This window comes from Oryzias latipes, chromosome 6 (assembly GCF_053564925.1).
Source record: "Oryzias latipes strain Hd-rR chromosome 6, Olatipes_Hd-rR_3.1".
In the NCBI taxonomy this organism is placed as follows: Eukaryota; Metazoa; Chordata; class Actinopteri; order Beloniformes; family Adrianichthyidae; genus Oryzias; species Oryzias latipes.
This window is the reverse complement of record NC_136242.1, coordinates 6,117,330-6,138,613: the sequence shown is the minus strand read 5'-3', so window position 1 is coordinate 6,138,613 and position 21,284 is coordinate 6,117,330. Positions and strand designations below refer to the sequence as shown.

At 43.1% G+C, this 21,284-nt stretch overlaps 1 protein-coding gene and 1 long non-coding RNA gene across 2 annotated transcripts; both read left to right on the top strand.

The window, feature by feature from the left end:
* The first annotated feature begins 224 nt into the window (after nt 1-224).
* c6h11orf24 (chromosome 6 C11orf24 homolog) lies at nt 225-6,231 on the top strand. The gene is made up of 3 exons (XM_011472829.4): nt 225-357; nt 1,607-1,760; nt 3,904-6,231. Exons 2-3 carry the CDS (start codon nt 1,613-1,615, stop codon nt 4,947-4,949), a joined length of 1,194 nt encoding a protein of 397 aa, XP_011471131.1. The 5' UTR covers nt 225-357; nt 1,607-1,612; the 3' UTR covers nt 4,950-6,231.
* A 3,980-nt stretch (nt 6,232-10,211) lies between these two features.
* Nucleotides 10,212-17,236, top strand: LOC144992399 (uncharacterized). The gene is made up of 2 exons (XR_013656307.1): nt 10,212-10,552; nt 14,803-17,236. It is a non-coding gene; the product is annotated as an uncharacterized LOC144992399 (long non-coding RNA).
* Nucleotides 17,237-21,284: the final 4,048 nt, after the last annotated feature.

Below are 21,284 nucleotides of genomic sequence, written 5' to 3'. Positions count from 1 at the left end.
ACATCCTCCTTTTCCTCGTGTTGTTGTGTTTTTTCCACAGCCTAATGTTTCCTGTCGCTCACGTTAATCTGCTTACAGGATTTCAGCTCGCAATTTTGATTAATCGATTTTATTTTAAACATTAGCGTTCCTTAAAAGTTCCGAGTGGTTCTGAGCATGCGTGACCTAAACATTTTTCCGTCTTTTTATGGTTCGGGAAAATAACACAGAGCACTGAGGTCACTTCCTGCAGACCCGGGTCACGGAGCGGAACCGGAACGCTCGTGGAGTTTAACGGTGCAGCAGGGGTGTGTGTCCTGTTTCCGGGAGCATCCAGAGTCCGGGTCCGAGTCCCGTGGCGTCCCTGCTTCTTCTGCGGTAAGTCCTAACATGCACGCGGACTGGGCGCGTGCGGTTCGCGGGAGTCCGCAGGTGTTGTCTTGCTTCCGCGAGGACGTGAGCTTTGAGACCCTGAAGACACGTCTGCCGCTCCCTGCTCGTGCACGCGCACTGCCCACATTTGGGGGGTCAGGCGAGAGGGTAGCGTTTGTGTGACACCCTCGGTACCGCTGCTCTGTGAGGGCCGAGCCCGGGGCGGTTCGGTGGGATCCTGGCTCCGAGCCGCTGCTGGCAGATCCCCGCGCGCTCTCTCCACGTCAGCGCGTGAGAGTTTACTTTGGACAGGCGTGTCCCTGCAGGTAACGTCGATTCCGGCGTCATCACTGATGTTCCTGAGCTCCTGCAGAGAATCGGGAACCTCTCTCGGTGTGGAAGCAGCAGGGTTCTGCTGGGTTCTGCTTGCAGGTCCAGCAGCAAAGGAGCCTTCAGTTCAGCTAGAATCCCTGAGTCCTCCGGTGGAACCGTAGGGTTTCTGATGGTCCAGATCAGTGGTTCTGCCGTTCATCTGCTGAGGCTGCATTTCTGTCCCTGAAGGACAGGAGAAAGTTAGCGGAACCACGAAGATCCCGGATCCGTCTGGAGAACCCGTCCACATGCAGGACAGACCAGAATGACGTCGTCTCACTCTCTGAATGAAGCTGTTTTGTTCTTTTTAATGAAGAAAAAGTTCTGACTGAGCTGTTTGTAATTGTTAAAAGCTGAGTTCACAGCTACGGTTCCCCTGTTTGATCTGTCAGAACCGCAGATGGAAGAATCTGAGCAGAACCTTAAGAGCTGAGCGGCTTTTGGTCCCTCCTCTTCTTGCTTTTCCTGTTCTCTGAAGCCGGCGCTGATCATCAGAACCAGTACATCCAACCTTGGCGCCGGGTTCTGATACCTGCAGACAAGCTTCTAAAACGGTTAGAGCTAAAAACACGTGTTCAGTCAGGAAATCATCGGATCATCTACGGAGAACCATGATCTGCTCTTCCTGCTTCAGCAGGAGTTTCTCTGTTGACCCAGGAGAAGCTCAGAACCCAGACTGCTCATCGGGTTCTGATGGTTGAACTTTAGCCACACCTCCTCAGGTGCAGCTTTGTTATGATGAAGAGCATAAACAGAGCTCTCAGCAACCAATATGGCGCATCAGCGGAGCCTCCTCGGTTTATTTGTGCAGGGTGTGTGTCAGCGCTGCTGCTCGCCGTTTCCTCTTCTAAAGTGTGTATTTGTGTGTCCGTGCTGTCCACAGACCACCATGTGGCTGTGTTCCTCAAAGCTTCCAGTGATGTGCATTCACCTCCTCTGCCTGCTGCTGCTCTTCTTCACTGGCTCCGTCACAGCGCCCCCTGTGGACGGACCACAAGCCCCGCTTAACACAACACAACCCAGCCTCTCCAAGAACTGTGAGTGTCTGAACCTCTGGCAATAAATGGAGGACGCACACATCTGCACGCAAACATCTGCACACACATATGCACATATCTGCACACACACACACCTCTGCACACATCTGCACACACATATGCACACACCCACACATCTGCACACACACATCTGCACGCGCACACAGGCACACCTCTGCACACACGCACACCTCTGCACACACATCTGCATGCGCACCCACGCACACATCTGCACGCGCACACATCTGCACGCGCACACATCTGCGCACACATCTGCACACAGGCACACCTCTGCAAACATATGCACATATCTGCACACACCTCTGCACACATCTGCACACACATATGCACACACCCACACATCTGCACACACACATCTGCACGCGCACACAGGCACACCTCTGCACACACGCACACCTCTGCACACACATCTGCATGCGCACCCACGCAGACATCTGCACGCGCACACATCTGCGCACACAGGCACACATCTGCACACAGGCACACATCTGCGCACACAGGCACACATCTGCACACACATCTGCACACAGGCACACATCTGCGCACACAGGCACACATCTGCACACAGGCACACATCTGCACACAGGCACACATCTGCACACGTGCACACATCTGCACGCACGCAAACATCTGAACCCACATCTGCACACACACACACATCTGCACACACACTTTCTTGAAGCAATAGTTATTATCTCACATTGTAAGGAGGTTGTTTATCAGCAGCAGTGAACTTTGACCTTGGATAATCCACGTGTCTGAAAAACAGCAGAAACTGACCTTCGATGCTGACAGTCCAGCAGGGAAGCAGCATTCTGATCAACGGGACAGTCTGACCCTGGATTTGAACTCGTGACCCCGCAGTCAAATGACAGACACTCTACCACCAGTTGACTAAGGCTGTATTCAGACTGGACACATCAATGGACACTGGAGTTCTTTTCCCCCGATAATCCAGAAGAAATTTTCAGTCTGAATACACCCAAGCAGACCCTGGTTGGGGACCAGGAAGTGCACTTTTGAGGTGGACTCGGTTAGTTTCCAATCGGACTGAGCTTCGGTTCTGTCTGAGTTTCCTCAGTCTGAATACAATCCGTCCTCAGAGCAGACAAATGGACCAAAACGGCCACCGTAGCCGACGTAAACACAGTAGGAATGAAGGAACAGCTGAGCCGCGGACAGATTAAAGCAAGGATTGTTGTTTTATCAAACAGAGAAAGATTTCCAACGGTTTATTTGTTACAACGTTTATTTTAACACCGCTGAATCCACTCTATTGTGTCTCCGTACGCGGCACGCGCCCGCCCCCGCTGTGACGTCATCCTTAAATCTACCTTGTAGTTTCCTTTGCAGAATCCTCTTAAAACAACGCCATAACACCACAACAATGAGACACAGAAACTCATTAAATGTGATCGGATGAAGCAGACTCATTCAAACAACTTCTAACGTGGTCCACGTCACTTCTCACCGTTTTCCCGCCAATCTACATGTCATAAATACTCATTAGTGGACCTTCATACCCGACGTCTGCTCATCATTGCAGACGTTTTGCTCCCCACGTTCAAAACTAACAATCGAAATCTAAAGTTTTAATAAGTTAACTGTCCCAATAAGGATTGTAAAGTGCAGCACGTCTTTCTCTTGTTGTTTTGATCCGCCCTCGTAGTTCCTGGCCAATGAGGGAAATTCTGCTCTCATTGGAGCGAGTTGTCTGACCAGACCGGTCCGACTAACCGTCAGGTAGGGATCCGTGTTAAAAGAGGTTTACACATTCTGAGGATTGTCACATTCAGAATCAAATCTTTCTTTAGATTTTAGACTTGAAAACCAAGGAGCTTCACTTCCGGACTGAAGCTGGAGGGAGCTTGTTAAGTGATGGATTCTATAATAAAGTCAGCTTTTATTTATTCAAAGGTGAAATGAGGAAACTTCTCTCTCAGCTGAAATAAACAGAGGTGTCAGTTTGCCCATATGTGCAGAAACCAAATTGAACTCTCAAAAGATGTCTTTTTAATGTGGGAGGGGCATCTTCAGTTCAGATGAAACTCTCCACCTTGCCCACCATGAATGATACAATTCACTGATGAGTTGATGACTTCAGATTTTTCTTGTTTCTCAGGTAAGAATGATTCGATCTGTAAGAGTGGATCAGCGGATGGTTCATCGCAAACTGGTTCTGATGGGACCTCAAACCTCAACTACACCAGAACCTCCACTAATGAGACACAACCTCTGCCCTCCCTAAATTCCTCTTCCCCCCTTAAGTCCACCAAACTCGGCTCCAGCTTCTTACCTACAGCCACGCCCAGACAAAATACTGGAGGACCTTCATCACCCTTTGTGTTGGAACCTAAAACCTCCCCAAAGACTGTGAGCCTTAGGACACCAACACCATCCACCAAAGCAACTTCATCCACACCGTCTACAGCATCACCAAAACCACCCTCTATAGCACCAAAACCACCGTCTATAGTACCACCAGCACCACCGTCTACAGTATCACCAAAACCACCGTCTACAGCACCACCAAAACCACCGTCTACAGCACCACCAAAACCATCGTCTACAGCACCATTAGCACCACAGTCTACAGCACCACCAAAACCATCGTCTACAGCACCACCAAAACCATCGTCTACAGTACCACCAAAACCATCGAAACCATCGTCTACAGTACCACCAAAACCATCGAAACCATCGTCTACAGTACCACCAAAACCATCGTCTGCAGTACCACCAAAACCATCGTCTACAGTACCACCAAAACCATCGTCCACAGTACCACCAAAACCATCGTCTACAGCACCATCAGCACCACCGTCTACAGCATCTCCCACAGTAACACCTGCTGCTACAGTAACCATTCCATTTTCATCATTGGTACCTCAGTCCTCTGCACCCGTCTCTGCTCACACTGCTGCTGACAGCCACACGAAGCCTGTTGCCTTGGTAACGGTTATGTCTGTGGTAGAAGCAGAGGGGCTCCCTCTGACCCGGCAGCTGGTGGATACAGCGTCCTTGCTGGCCGTTCTGCTATTTGGCTTGCTGTTCTTCTTGGTCACGGTGGCGGTTTTTGTCACACAGGCGTATGAGAGCTATAGGAGAAAGGACTACACCCAAGTGGACTATCTGATCAACGGCATGTACACAGACTCTGGGGTGTGAGGGCAGCAGGGCGGAGCTCGTTCCTTTACTTTGAGCTGTTTAAGGTGGCAGCAGGTCAGGGGACACCCCTTCTGTCCAAACAGATCCACCTACAGAGCTTCTTTCTTTCTGCCTTCATGATCGTGGAGATTGTTGACTCTTAATCAATCCGCCAAGAGAAAACCAGCAATTACGTGCATGCATGTAGATTTTGGTAAAGCTCCCATGGTGGCCCCGCCCCATGGATGTTTGGAGCACAATGCCTGACCTCTGCGATGCTTCTGAACCATTTTCCATTTAAAGAACATTTCTGCTCACCTGCAGTTTTTGTGAATCGAGTATTTCATGAGGAAGATTCTTCTTTGACAGCAGGGTTAGACTTTATCTCCTGCAGGCTGTTCACTTGAAGACGTTAACAGGAATCCCCAACTGCACAAACCGGGGCTCCTTTTGTTATTGCTGCTCCCAGGTTTTCACACACATCCAGAATCCTGCTGGAACTGATCCTGAATCAGTTCCAGTTGGCGGTGCACCACAAGGCGCCACAGGTTGGTGCTCCTGAGCTGCAGAGGTTCAGCTGGAGTTTCCGATGGATAAGCAGGCTATGTTTTGGATCCGGTTCTTCCGAAGCAGAGATGGATCCTGGTCTTAACTCACTCTGGACTGACTTCTGAAAGTGGACCAAAGCTCACATCTGTTTCTGTGGAATTGGGATGCAGACCACACGGCATGTTTGTGTCTCCTCCCACCGGACTTAAGTAGACTTAAGTTCCTCCAAAAGCTGCTCTCCAGACTCCGGGCTTGTGTTCAGAAGCAGCTGTTCTTGAACAGTGTTTGGGAGTCCCCATGCACCTCTCACCCCCCAGGTCCGATTTGTCACCGTGGAGCCTCTGAACTAACAGTATCCAGTTCTTGTCACTGCTCCCTCTGTCCTCTTTGATTGTGATGTTTAATGTTAATAACTTACCAAATATTCACGTAAGCACATCTTGAACCAACAAGCCAAGGGAAATATAAAGCCATTATGAGTTGATGACATTGTTTTTTTCTTTTTCTAATCTAAAGAGTGTTTACGTTTTTGTAAATGATGGTTGTGGAGGTGAATGACGTGCAGAAAAACCTGGTGCCATATGAAAAGCAATGGAGCTTCCAGTGGATCTAAATGTTGAGGATCCTGAAGCCCGGCTGGTGTCCTGGATGTGGATTTGTTGTCAGGAAGCAGGACGGGCCTGCTTTGTGCCAAACTGATGCACTTTGATTTGTATTCTGGAGAAAACAATAAAGAACAAAAAGGATGATGGTATTGGAGAGTCTCTGGTTTTTCTGCACAAACCTCTGAAAACTGAGGCCGTTCTTTCAATTCTGGACAGTTTGTACAATCCTGGGTTTGACCCAAGATTCTGGTTTTATCTGCAGAGGTCGCCCAGCTCTTTACTCAGACCCGAAAAGGTGGACAGAGGCAGACGTGGTCCAGAGAATGGTTCACAACCGTGACCTTCAGTCCACTACGAGGTTTCTTTTAGTCTGTGACTGAAGACTAATCTTGAAACTTTTGACCAGTATTCTCCAAACCTTTGCAATGTAATTCTGCAAACATTGCAGCCAAATGCAGACTCTGCAGGAGGACAAGAGTATTTACAGTCTAGGGCAAAGATGGCAGATGAACAAAGGGAAATGGCCTGAGACAATTCGAGCCACCAAGCTCTTCCTCACTACCTCCTGGTCTCCACTGGTTAGCAGTTGGAAGCTCAGCTCACACACTAAAGTGGAAGACAGAGGTATTTGAGCCTTTGCTGATCTGAACTTTGTCCAGTTAAAAAGAAACTGACCGTCTGTCCTCCTTATGGTTGGGTCATTTGAACAACGATCAAGAAATCCACTTGAAAGAATTGATATCAATGTATTTACATTTCATTGAGGGAAATAAGTATTTCAACCCCTCGTAAGCCTTCATTTTCTGCAGAGCAGTTGGACTGGGGGTGTCCAAAATCTTTGCACATAGGTTCAGATTTGGTAATGTGAAAATATGAGGGCCAACCATTTCACTTGCATTCTTTGAACCTGAATAACAAATGAACTATTTTATTTTTTGCAATGGGATACTTTCCATGTCTACACATAGAATAGAAATACATTTAAATACATTTTACCTAAATTACTCTGAATTTCTGATTTGTGGTTTAACAAATAAAATAACAAAAAGTCTGTCTGAAAAAAATGTTAACATTAAATCTAGGTTCATATGAACTGTTACATAATATTCACTAATAAATGCTCACTGTAAACTTCTAAATGTAAGGTGAAAAGGAAAATAACAGTTATCTTATGCCTTAGTCACCACTGGCCTTCTAGGTGCATACGGTCCATCTGCGGGTGAGAAATGGTCTTTTCTTGACGGTTCTTTCTGTCCGCATAGTTCAGCCTTCTTACTAACCATGGATTGTAAGAACACAGTGTAATACTCTAGTTCCAGACTCCTACTGACTACTGTATTGAATTGATCTGAACTGGATTTATCTCACAGGGAGTAATTCAGTCATTATCATAGCTCAAAGGATAGCTCAGTTGATTGGGTGTAGGACTGTCACCCAGAAAACATGCGTTCCTCAGGCAGTGCAAATCATCCATTGTGGGTCCTTAGGCAAGACCCTTTGCACTGGATCCAATCCGGGTCTTCCTGTGCCTTGAAAATACAGTGTTGAGTCTGGAAGTAAAAAGCACCGAGCTGCTGCTAATTTCTCCACCAGTGAAATTAGTGAAAGCTTCTTCCCTTAACCGGATAAGATACAAGGAGCCCCAAGAAAAACATTTACAGCTCACCAGATACCGCATTAAGCAAATAAGCAAGGAGATACATAGATAATTGGGCACATCTGTGCAAATTTTGGAGACTTGATGTCTGAGTCTGTTGCTGAAGGAGGTCCTCTGTCCCCTTACAGTCGGCTGCAGAGGGTGATAGCTGTTGTCCATGATGGATCTGAGCTTGGTCAGCATCCTCCTCTCACCCACCTCCTCCACAGAGTAGCCCAGGTCAGAGCTGGTCCTGCTGACAGCTTATTCAGTCCTCTCCAAAGGACTTTGCCCCCTCCTGTACAGGCCATCAGTGTTGTGGAACCAGTCTAGTTTGTTGTTGAGGTGAACACTCAGGTACTTGAAACAACCATGGTAATGTCACTTGCCTGGATGTTGAGCGGTGCTTGGGCCATCGTTCTCCATCTTTGAGGGTCAATCACCATCTCTTTGTTCTTGCTGGCATTTGAGCACAGTTCACTGCTCTTACACCAGCTCACAAAGTTCCTGATGGTTGACTGGTACTCCACATCATCTCCTTCAGACACACAGGCCACAATGGCGGAGTCATCTGAGTACTTCTGAGATGACAGCTGGTGGTGTTATACCTGAAGTCTGAAGTGTAGAGCGTGAAGAAGAACGGTGACAGCACGTTTCCTGGGGGCTCCAGTACTGCAGAATACCACCTCAGACACACAGTTGTGCAGACGCACATACTGTGGACCAGTGTTTTTCAACCTTTTCTGAGCCACGGCACACTTTAACCTTAAAAAAAATCCCGCGGCACACCAGCATCCAAAAATTAAAAAAAAAGGAGAAACTCATAGTCTGTATTGATCTACAGCCCCTGCACAATCTCACGTGCATTTTTGAGATAATTGTGGCAGAAAAAGCTGGAAACTGCAGCTGTTTTTTTTTCTAAAAGATGCAATAAAAGTTAAGTTAGAAGATTTAAAAACAGTTTGTGTGTTCGTTAGTTTCAAGACGTTTAACAACAGATCTCCTTTTGCGCTGTCACTCTCACAACCCAATGCATCATGGGAAATGTAGTGCATAAAACGGCCGGAGATCGGTTTTCGGAGCTTCATTGTTTTGTTCACTTGTTCCACGGTCTGATACCGGATTCTGTGGGAAGCTACAGCGCAAAAGACGAGCTTTAGCTGGTATTTTTTTTTAGAACTGAGCGACTTTACGAGCTAAATCGGGACAAGGAAGTGAAGACTTTAAGCACTTCTGATTGGTCAGACCGATGACATGTGATTAACCCCCCCAACACGGGACTTTTCCAAAATACAGCCGAAGGTGCAGCTGAATCGCGGTACGTCATTCTTATCAAAATGTCTTTAATAAAATAAAATAAACGCAAAGAAAAAGTATTTTACGATCTTTTATATTCCTAACTCCTCAGTGTTTTATCAGGGCCTGTTTGGATGAACAGAGAGCTAAAATCCTGGAGATGGGAAATGTTTTTAGATCAGTTAATGAGGGCAATTTCCCACGGCACACTTGGCCATCTCCCACGGCACACTAGTGTGCCGCGGCACACTGGTTGAAAAACACTGCTGTGGACGATTGCTGGGGTAGTCCATGGACCATCCACTCCTGCTCCCCTTCCATTGCAGCAGTCCTGGCCGGATGTTGAACAGGCTGGAGAAGTCAAAAACCATGACCCAGCGGATCCCAGAAGTCTCTAAGTGAGTCAGCACCTTGCAGCTTTGCCTGACTTGAGCTGTATGGTCAGGGTGCCCCCCAATTTGGGTGGTCTGCTTTTAGGTCTTCCCCCGACTGTGTGTTTATATCAATGGCTTTCATGACCCGCTTCACGAAATCTTTAAATCGTAGGTTCGAGCGCCCTGTGGTTCCCTTCCCAGATGCCAGTTCTCCATCCGGCGTACATTGCCAAGCCAACATTGCAAGCCAACACAGGCGACATTGTCGGAGCATGGGTCCATGCTGGGGAGGCTGGCCTTGAGTCATTGGAGACATTGTCTTGCCAGGTAATGCCCACAGAGCTCGTCGAGGGAAAGCGTTCAGTCTCCGCTCTTGTCTGGCATATGTGGTCCATGTCTCGCTCCCTGCTGATGACGCAGGCGTCGTACACTGTCTTCTTTTTTGCGGTTGTCAGCCTGGGGTTGGTCCACACTCGGGTTGTCAGGTGGGATAAAGTAGAGGCAGCCATTCCAATTGTGAAGGAATTTGTTTTATTATTATCATTGCTTAAATGTATTTGGTTAAATGTATGTTTAAATGTTAACTCAGATTGACCTTTTTACCTCTTCTGAAAACAGTTGTGTGTTTGTTCATCTGCTTCTCATCTCCCACCCAGGATGAGGGGTTTACGACACACTGTCCTGAGCTGATAAGGAATACTGTTTGAAGTTAGAATCCAACCAAATGGGTCATTATACGACACCCCCTAATGAACTTTTCCTCTTTGTCTTGAAAATGTTACCTCCTTCTTGTGTTCTTAATAAAAGGTGCACAGAGAGAGGCAGACCTTTGAGAAGAGAAACGTGGTGGACCTTTTCCAACACATTTGCTCCTCTCCCTCGTGCATGAGAAACTTGATTCTTGTTGTGGTTTGTTGTTTATAATTGTGTTTTTCTTTAATGTCTAGATGCATTTATCTGACATTCTTTGGTCCTTCGAGCCGGATAACAACATATCTGCGTCCTTGGGGGAGGACCATGCCGATTGAAGTCTGTGCACAGCCCGTGAGACTAGGTCTCCGGAGGAAAGTCCGTTGTAGTGAATTCTACGCCGGCCAATCGACTGGTCTGATCCCTGGGTCCGGATTGACGTTATTCGTTAACCAGTCAGACCACAACGACAAGGCAAGTACAGCGCTTTTTCAGGGGTTCAAGTCCCCGAAGTGGCCCAGAATTCTGAGGGACAGGTTCAAGTCCTGTTGCCTAAAACACGTGTGGGTTTGGAGTCCCGGAAAGGTCCAGAATTCTGAATAAAGGTGTAGGTTCGAGTCCTGCAGCCTAAAACGCGTAAGAGGGTTCAAGTCCCTAAAAGGCCTAGAATAACAACAAAAATAAAATAAAAAAAGTTTTTTTTTGGTGTGAATGTGTGTGCATGTGTGAAAGGAGTGAACTTGTTCGGAGCAGTGAGCAGCTGGAAACCTTGCGGTGTTAACACAAGGCTGCTTGTTGGAGTAGAACAAGATTTCATCTCATTAGGCTTTAGGTGAAAAGAACCCAGAGTCTAAAACGGGTTTTGCTCCTGGGAGGACCCTAAACGTGTGACCGGATCAGACAACAGGTCTGACCTAGAAGCTTGTTGCACGGGGAGTGAAATTCGGTCCTGAGAGAAATTCTCTGTTGGTTCTGATCACACTCTGTGACTAACGTAAATGTAAAAAAATAGAAAAAAAACTTTAAAAAATGGGGGAATTCAAATAAAAAAGTTGAATTATCATGAGATTAAAAATATATAGAAAGAGGTTCATCCAGGTTCAACTACATTCTTGGTAAAATGGGATAAAACTACAATTTTAAAGGGAATGTACTGAATTAGTTCAACAGTTACCAATTCAAACCAGAATAAAAACTAAAAAAGAAACAAAAAAATAGTGAAGAATTAATTTGTGCAAAACTGTGCTTAAATGAAGCAACGAAAAATAAAGAATGGCATTCAGAAAAGTAAAACTAGAGATAAATCAGATGTGAGACTCAGACCCCTGCAACAGCTGGCTGCAGCAGGCTGCAGACCGAGCAGGAGCAGGATGAAAGGGGGGAGAGCAGAAACCAGCTGATTTCTCACCTCCTCCCTACCAGGGGACAAATGTTCCTCTGTTGACGGGTTTTTACCCACCAGTGACTGATTTAAATAAACCAGAAAAAGGAAAAATAATGTTAGGAGGAAAAGGGAAAAACTTGAATGGAGAAAAAACTATGGGTGTTGGTTTGGAAGAAGCTGGAGAGTCATCTAAAGTTGCATAGACATTTCCAATCATTGAAGTGCCCAATCCCAGAGCTGGAGAAGATGGCCAGAGGCCTACACTTCTTTTGTTTAGCACCTGGACATTAGAGGATGTTAGGAAGGCAGTGAGGGGAGTTATCTCTCACAGGGAAAATCCACAGGATTTTCATGGGCAAATGATGGAAGTTCAGAGAGCTTACCATCTGAATAGCATTAAATGTCAGAAAGCATGTATGACTGCTATGAAAGCAGTCTGGGCAAAAGTAAAGGAATCCTATGGATGATGATGATCCACCCAGACCTCTTCCGCATAACAGTCTAAGAGTTGATTCAAAGTCTTACACTTTTAGGACAAAGAATTAGAGAAGCCTTTCCAATGAGACCTGATTATGGAAAGATTGGTCAAACTAAAAAAAAATGGAGAGTTAGTGTCTGATTTTAGAGTCAGATTTGAAGAAGTTTTAAAGCTAATTGTGGACTCAGAGATAATGATGATGGTGCCTATAGGCAGCAGCTGAAACAAGCTTTACTGCAAGCTATGAGACCAGAGATTGCAGACTAGATAAGGACACTTTACATAGATCTGCCTACAGGAGCACTACAACAGTTTGTGAATTTTGCTGTTCATGCAGAAAAAATTGATGGTGAATAGAAAGAAATTTAGGAATCAAAGTGTAGATGCATTTTGGCAGGAGGAAAGTAGTGATGTGTTTTTTGGAAGGAATGTGAACAGAGGAAGAAATTGTGGTCGTGGAAAAGGAAATTTTAAAGAAAATTTTAGAGGAAGGTCTAGAGGAAGTAGCAACAGAGGGTCAGAGCAGGTTGATGGATGTTGGATTTGTGGACAGAGAGATCATTGGGAGAGAGAGATTGTCCTGAAAGGAAGAAATCAGATTGACTAGATGGTAAGAGAATTGACAAGTTAAAAGATAAATCAGAACTAAATTCAACCAATTTGTGATGAATTTTTAGATCACACTGAAGTTTGTCTTATGGAAAAGCCAGAAATAACTTTTTATGTTAGGGGAAAACCATTTGTTTTTCTTTGTGATTCAGGGGCTTGTAGAACTGTGATAAGAAGTTATTACAATGATTTTCCTAAGTCAAATAAAACAATACAAATGAGATCTGCAGATGGTCAAATTGAAACTAAACATTAGAGTAAACCAGTTTGTTTTGAAAATCCTGACACTAATGAAACAACAAGCATTCCTGTGGTTTTAGCACCAAACTGTCCTTTTAATCTTTTAGGGAGAGATGTCATGATAAGATTAAAGTTAGGAATTTACCCCACCAGAGAAGGGGGGATGCAAGCACGACGTTGCCCCGATACAGACATCTGTGTGCTAGAAGGCAGAGGTGAACCACACTATTATTGGACTTTAGATCTACCTAAAACTGATCTTGGACAGACTGCAAAAAACTTAATGGAGAAAGCAAAAGCCAGAGTGTCACCCCATGCAGATTTTATGTCTTCAGACATTCTGTATGTCATGTTAAGATGCAAAAAGTATCCTAGCCCTGACAGGAGATATGATGAAGCAGAGTAAACTAGGTTTTCAAAAATGTACAACACATGATTTTTATTGGAAAGATGAAACTAGTTTCTGTACTGTGACAGTTACACCAGAAGCAAAAAACTTAATGTGTACAGAAAGAGTGACAAGTTGGAAACAAATGGCAGATGCAGTTCCATTTATTTCTTGTTCTAAAGGTTCACGACAAAAATGGGAAGAAATGAAAGAACATGTGCAGGAAGTGACTTATACTTTGAACAGGCAGAAACAAAGTGGGTTTAGCTGTTGTAACTCAAGACAAGGTTCTGAAGGTAGGACCCCTGTGTGGAAATTACTCAGCACAATCAGCAGAGTTGACAGCCTTAACTGAAGCATGCAAACTGTTTAAAGATAAGCCAGTTACGATCTATACTGATAGCCAATATGCGTTTGCTACAGTGCATTTATTTTGTCAACAGTGGAAGAACTCAGGGTTAAGACATCAACAGGAAAACCAGTAACGCATGTAAACTTACTGAAAGAATTATTGACTGCTGTAATGTTACCATCTAAAGTAGCAATATGTAAATGGGAGACACACACACGAAGAACAGATCATATTTCTAAAGGGAATGCCTTTGCAGATGTAACAGCAAAGCAAGCTGCAACAAAAGATGTAGAAATATGCACAAATGAGAATGTGACTGCAGATGCAACCGCTGATGTTTTAACAGAAATGCCACCCAGTGCACCGAAACAAGAAAAAGATTTATGGTTGAAAAAGGAGCAAAGTTGAACAAGGTCTTTATATCAGCACAGAAGGTAAACCTATTTTACCAAAATCCATGTACAAATGGGCAGCAATTTTGAGTCATGGGCTTTGCCATGATTCAACAGGGGGGAGGATGAATTTATTAGAGAAATATTATACAACTTATGGATTTATGCTCTATAAACTCTATAAAAAAAGTTTTTGTAAACAATGTGTTAAATGTATGCATCATAATCCCCAAGGCAATGTTAAATTTAAGAGAGGAAGATTTTCTGAACCACCTTTTCCTTTCCATACAATCCATATGGATTTTATTTAATTGAATAAAAGTAAAGGATTGAAATATTGTTTAGTGATTATTGATGCATTTTCCAAATGGGTTGAAATTTTTCCATGTGCAACACAAGATGCTATTACAGTAGCTAAAGCTATTTGTAAAAGAATAATCCCAACTTTTGGCATACCACAAGTGATAAGAAGTGATAATGGTACACATTTTGTAAATCAAGTGATAGACAAAATGGCTCAACATCTTTGCATTGATCTAAAGAGACATTGTAGTTATCACCCACAGAGTGCAGGATTAGTTGAGAGAACTAATAGCACTATCAAATCAAAGTTAAAGAAATGCATGGAAGAGACAAACAGACAGTAGCCTGACTGCATAGACTTAGTTCAGCTAAGCATGCGTATCACACGCACAGCAGGTCAACCTTTAACGCCTTTTGAAATGTTGTATGGACGTTCTTACAGGTTACCAGACCTTGATCCTACACAGCAACATTCTCCAGATGATGATGCAAATTTAGTGGATTATTTGAGAAAAATGTTTACCACTAAAGATGTGCACAGGACAAATCAAGTGCCAGATTCCTTCTTATCTCCACAGGACACTTCACCAGTGCAGGTTGGTGACTGGGTGTTTGTGGAGGCCATAAAAAGGAAGTGTTGGTCCAGCCCACGGCGGGAAGGCCCATTCCAAGTCCTGCTGACTACACCAACAGCTGTAAAGATTGCTGAAAGGACGTCTTGGATCCATCTATCACACTGCAAGAAAAAGCATCTGGGTGAGGCTAATTCCAACTGCTAGGTGGGGAAGTCTGACTACAAAGGGAGGCAGCTGTATAGAAGCTGCTTGTCTCAACGTCAGCGAAGCCGGGAGATCCACCTAGTCTTAGGGAAGAAAGCACACCAGAACTCTTTTGCACTACACGGATCCTACACTGTTAGAGGACTTGAGGAGGTGATGTGCTAGTAACCTCTCCCTCCCGAAGATAGGCACATATCCACCATGGCGTGTCCAACTGGGCTAAGAGACAGTTTATTTTGTTTACTGTTCCTGCTATTCCTGACAGGAGCCACCACAAGGATTTGGTTCTTTTGGAATCATTATCCACCTGCAAGAAGAACCACCAACAAGGAAAAAAACATTTCTCGATGGCTGAGTATTGATGAACATGATGTTTTGAATAGTCCAAAAATGAACATAACTCACCTGTATATGACAAATTCTTGGTATAGGTATGTTATGTTACTGGCTAAGGAAAAGAATAGATCTGATTGCTATGTTTGTTCTGTAATTCCAACTTCATCCCTACATCCTAATTTGCAGGCAAAGCAATTTTCTGAGTGGAAAAGCGACTGTGTTATTGAATATCGTACCAGAGGGTATATTAGTACTGGAGCCGTCACCACTTCAAATGGTACTCTTGTAAGACGGAGTTGCAAGAGTTTGTATCAGTTTAAAAAACTGAAATTGACAAAATCATTAGCTCCATATGCTAGTGTGGAACCAGGAACTGTGTTTCCACATTGCGTTACTAACAATAGCACAGAATTTTTAGGAACTTTGCCGACAAAGATGTGTCATGAACTTCTTGTTCCCTTCACAGTCCAGATAATCAATGACAGAGTTTCCCATGGTTATGCTGTTCCCTGCCCCAGAGGACGTTGTGTTGGATCTAATCCAGATTTAATTCCAGGTAACAATGGTACTTATGTGGTTGATCAAATGTTTTGGTTATGTGGGCAGGCCCTCTACCTCAGTCTGCCTAGAGACTGGAGTGGGATTTGTGTTTCTGTAAAGGTCACAGGTCACACTTTCATAGTTTCTGCAGTCCATGAGCCTCACCTGCGTCACAGACGTAACCTTATTGATGTCAAGCCACATGATTCCATTTGGGGATCAGATGTACCTGAAGACCATAAACACTGGAATACTGGGGAAAAGGTAACTATGGCATTGTTTCCCTAGGTGGGAAATGCTAAAAACGCTCTCAGAATTGAGACCATTGATTATCGATTAGGTTTATTTTTGAACGCTAAAATTAAAGCATTTAAAGGCTATAATGAAGAAATGTCAAGCATGAGACTTAAGGTTCTACAGAACAGATTGGTTTTGGACTTATTGGTTGCTCAGGAGGGAGGTGTTTGTATAATGTTAAATGATACCTGTTGTACATTTATTCCTGACAACACAGATGTCACATCAGCACACAGCATTACATCAACTTGAAAAGGTTCAGCAGGCAATTCAGGATGACAGGAAACCCCAATCTTGGGATTTCTTCTCCTGGTTTGCTTTTGGTTCCTGGTGGCAACTTTTGTTAAAAATAGTGACACCTATTCTTATGGTACTGATCATATGTTGTGTGTTCACTATGTGCATTTTTCCTTGTATTCAATCTATGATTTCCAGAGCAGTGAATGGTGGAGTAAAAAGTGTTCTTATGAGTCAAGAATACAACTTGTTTTTAAAGGGAGAACAAGATGACTGTAATGATTTTGAAATTGAAATGACTTGAAAAAAAAAAAAAAGAACTTCTCATCTGAGTGTAAATTGAAAGTTTTATAAAAATGAAGATGTCACAGAAAACTGAAAAGAGATGTGATATTGGATGTGAGATTTTGACATTTATCAATGATAAAAAGGAGGGAGTATGTGAAGGAATTTGTTTTATTATTATCATTGCTTAAATGTATTTGGTTAAATGTATGTTTAAATGTTAACTCAGATTGACCTTTTTACCTCTTCTGAAAACAGTTGTGTGTTTGTTCATCTGCTTCTCATCTCCCACCCAGGATGAGGGGTTTACGACACACTGTCCTGAGCTGATAAGGGATACTGTTTGAAGTTAGAATCCAACCAAATGGGTCATTATACGACACCCCCTAATGAACTTTTCCTCTTTGTCTTGAAAATGTTACCTCCTTCTTGTGTTCTTAATAAAAGGTGCACAGGGAGAGGCAGACCTTTGAGAAGAGAAACGTGGTGGACCTTTTCCAACACATTTGCTCCTCTCCCTCGTGCATGAGAAACTTGATTCTTGTTGTGGTTTGTTGTTTATAATTGTGTTTTTCTTTAATGTCTAGATGCATTTATCTGACACCAATCCTCTTGTCAAGCTCAGCGTTAAGGTAGAGATTATCTGTTGTGGTGGAGCCCAAGTTCATGAAGTGGTGGACGATGTCAAGCTGGTCTTCATCTACTGTGATGGCTGGTGGAATGACAGTGTTCTGGCTCAGGAAGTTTGTTTTTATCAAAATATAAAAGAAATTGAATTAAATACTGAACACGACTGAGTTGGTATAAAAGTCAAAAGTGTTAGAACTCAAAAACTGAGTGCAGCCAGTTGCCTTGAAATTTAGAGTTTCCTCTACTTTTCCTTTTGTAGTGGTTCAGCTCATCTTCTAGATTTGAACATGAATATTGTCCTCCTCAGGGTCACAGTCCTGCAAACTTCTGACCTTCACTCTACGCTGAAGCTGAAGGAGAAGGTGCAGAGCTTCACATAAACTTTAGATCCTCAGTCAGAACTTCTTATCTGAAGTCTTGACATTTTTTTTTTATTTCACGATGGCCCAGTGATACCTTAGAACAGCATGACAGAGTTTGCTTTTGCTGTTTAAAGGTAGAATTCTAAAAGGAAAGTGTATAGAACGACTGAGACCCAGATGCTGAAAACCCGGAATGAGACACAGGACAGAGATGTCTTGGTGAGAAGGTGGATTTAATATGATGGCAAGACAGGTAGGTAACAGTTCCTGGAGGTCCAAGAATGTAACTGCGGCTCGTGGCGTCACTGGTGGATATGCTCGTTCGGGTCTAGAGTCGGCAGTGTGGTTCCGTCTCGTGAGGCAGCTGGTTCGGCAGAGGCTCGTGGTGAGGATGGAGGGATCAGACCAGAAAAGGATTCCGGATTACGGCTGCTGTGGGCGACCACTCGTGGCTGAGGTTTTCCTGGAGACAGGTAAAACAGCATATGTTAATTGCTTGGCTTAAGGCAAGGAAACAAAGCATGAACTTGACGTGAGGCCAAATATGCACCATCAGGGGCAACAGACTGGCGTTGAATGAAGATCCTGGAGCTCCTTAAGAAGGCAGGTGTGGCGATGAGGTGAGTGGAAGCAGCTGGGAATAATCAGGAACCAAGCGGAGAGGAGAGGGGGGAGGAGTCTGACAGAGGCACCATGACAGAAAGAATCCAATCCAAAAAGAAAACACACAAAAACGTGTTTAAAAAAAAATATAGTTTTCAAAAAACTAGAACATTAGTTCACTGCTGTATTTAAAATGCTTTTATTGGTTAAAGTTCTAACAGGATAAATAACTAAAACAACAAAAAATATGGATTAGATGGATTATAATGAAGAATCATAATGACTAACACGTGAAGATAATTCACAACAATCATTTCACAGAATAAAATCCTCTTGGTTTTAGAATTAAAATGGATCACAGAAATGTACTAATCCTAAATTCACGAAAGACAAATGTCAAATATTAACTTTTGTGTGATGTCACTGCTTCTATTGTCCAGTAGGGGGCAGTGTTTGAGCGACAATGTTTTTCCCCTGAACATTTGAGTTTAGCTTTTTCTTTTTTTATTATGCCATTTTACAAAAATTCACATTCAGGTATGCTATAACATAATTGCAAATATCAAATACACATATACACATCTAAAAAGACAGGCATAGAAGTAGAAATAAGCCAGGGCGTTAAACTTTATGAGAAAATGTCGAATCTTTCACATACAGACAAGATTTTGATGGCTTTTTGCTTCTCAGAATTACGAATACTATTGATATACAGATTTAACTCAGAAAAGAATACAATGAAACGAGGTTTTCAACCAGAGAATTTAAATTTATGAATATGAAATCTGGCCAAAATGAGCAAGAGATTTAAAAGTACACCAGAGTCCTTTTTTAAATTCTTCTATATAAGACCCAACATGACATCTTTCCAGAATAAAACAAATTTGATCACAAATGAAATCACAAATCTTCTGCCAAAACACTTTAAAAGTGAAGTTTAGCTGCTGGAACGTGCACATATTTGTGTTGCCAGAGGATTGTGATGAACAGAGCCTGCAGAAAGGCTGGTTCTGGCTGGGGTCATCACGCTGCTGCGCTTCAGCCTCTCTTCTTAGGGATGACCCCACTGCCGACCTGCCCAGTTTCTGACTCAGTAGACCACCTGGTTGTCCCCAGAAACAGACACCTGGACAAGTGTCCCCTCCTTCTCTGTCTATCCCCCCACCACTCCAGTCATTTTTTTATTTATTGTCAGTGTGTTCTTTTAATTATGATAATGAAGGTTTTAGCAAAATTTTAAAAGTGTCGTTTTAATCTGTTTTTGTCAAATTCAAATGAAAGTTCACAATACAAAGTAAATGCTTGGAAAGAAGATCTCCAAATACAAATGAGGAATGGGAGGCTGCTTGTGCTGCAGCTCAAAAGGTGTCAATTAACTCAAGACTAAAATTAACACAATACAAATGGTTAATGCGTACATATTTAACACCAGCGGATTTAAATATATATAACAGAAATATACCAGATGTTTGCTCCAAATGTATGGAAATGAAAGGAACATTCTTCCACTGTACTTGGGAATGCAAATGTATACAAACTTTTTGGGAAGAGGTGAAAGTCACAATAGAGAAAATTACTTTAAAACAGATCCCACTGGAGCCAAAGCTTTTCTTATTAGGTATATTTCCTAAAATACATCACTACAACAAAGATGAGAGGGCGTTTATAAATCTCAGCTTGATTCATGCTAAAATGTGTATTGCTAAACGCTGGAAAAACACTCACAGTCCAAGCATAAACCAATGGTTCCAATAAATGCTGTCAGGGGTCCCTTTAGAAAGAATTACATATATTTTGAAAGACAAAGTAGAAGAATTTGAAAATATATGGCAACCTTTCATACACTTTGTAAAGAATATGGATCCTCTGGAATAGAATGTTGATTGTTAATTTGGATGGTACACAGACCTCTGTTTTTTTATTTTTATTTATTATTTTTTCTTCTCTTAATTTTAAGTGTGTTAAGGTTATATTCTTCATTTTGTCAATATCCAAGGAGAGGCACTCTTGTTATTGGGGGGGGGGGGGGGGGGTTAAAAAAAGACTGTGAATAAGAGAAAGCATTACCTAAAAACTGTTGATAAAGTTGTAATTTTTGTAATGGCTGACTCAAGTGAAATTTATAATTGTAAATTGTGTTTATGTATTTTTTTTTATGACTTTGAAAATTCAATAAAAAGAATGTGGCAAAAAAAAAGTGTCGTTTTCTAGGCCATAGTCCCAGCAGTAGTTCATTAGAAATTCACCTCTGAAATGTGGGCTGGCGCACTTATATCCCATCATCCCTCTGTTTATATACGAGGTTCAGCCCCTCACAACCCCATCCTAACATTTGCAGAGCAAAAAAAAAAGGCCAGCAATGTCAGAGCTATGCAGTGGAGATTCCAGTTCAGACAGGAAAACACAGACGTTCATGGATCTGTTGGTCTGAGAGTGGATGATCAGAATGGAGCAGAGCAGGGAGACCCTGGCCTGCCCCTCGTATTTTCTGTGTCACAACTACAAGCTGTTTCAAACGGCGGGTTTGTATGTGCTCCTGACCCATCTCAATTTGAAGAAAGAAATACTCAGAAATGTAGTCTGAAATTCTTTAATATGTGTCCTCCATCATGAGAACACGTTCAAAACACTCTTTTCATTGGAGTGGGTGTTTAATCACCACGAGCAGGCACTCCTGCTTTCCACCAGGCGGGTGTTAAAGAGAGTTGGAGCATGACAGCATCCTGCTGAACAACACTGACGAGCTGTTTTCTGTCTGGATCACGCTGAAAAACATCTGGATTAAAGGAATTTTACCTGGAAACTTGTAGTTGAGGACATTCAATTTAGCATTTTGTGTTGCCAGTTAGGGAGATGCTGTATAAATAAAGCTTGATTTAATTATATTTAATGCTTTATAAACCGTAAGTAACAAATCAGAAAAGCGCAGATTTTAAAGTCACCTCCATAAAATCCACTGTGGTGTCAATTTGAAGCAGAAACTTTTTTTTC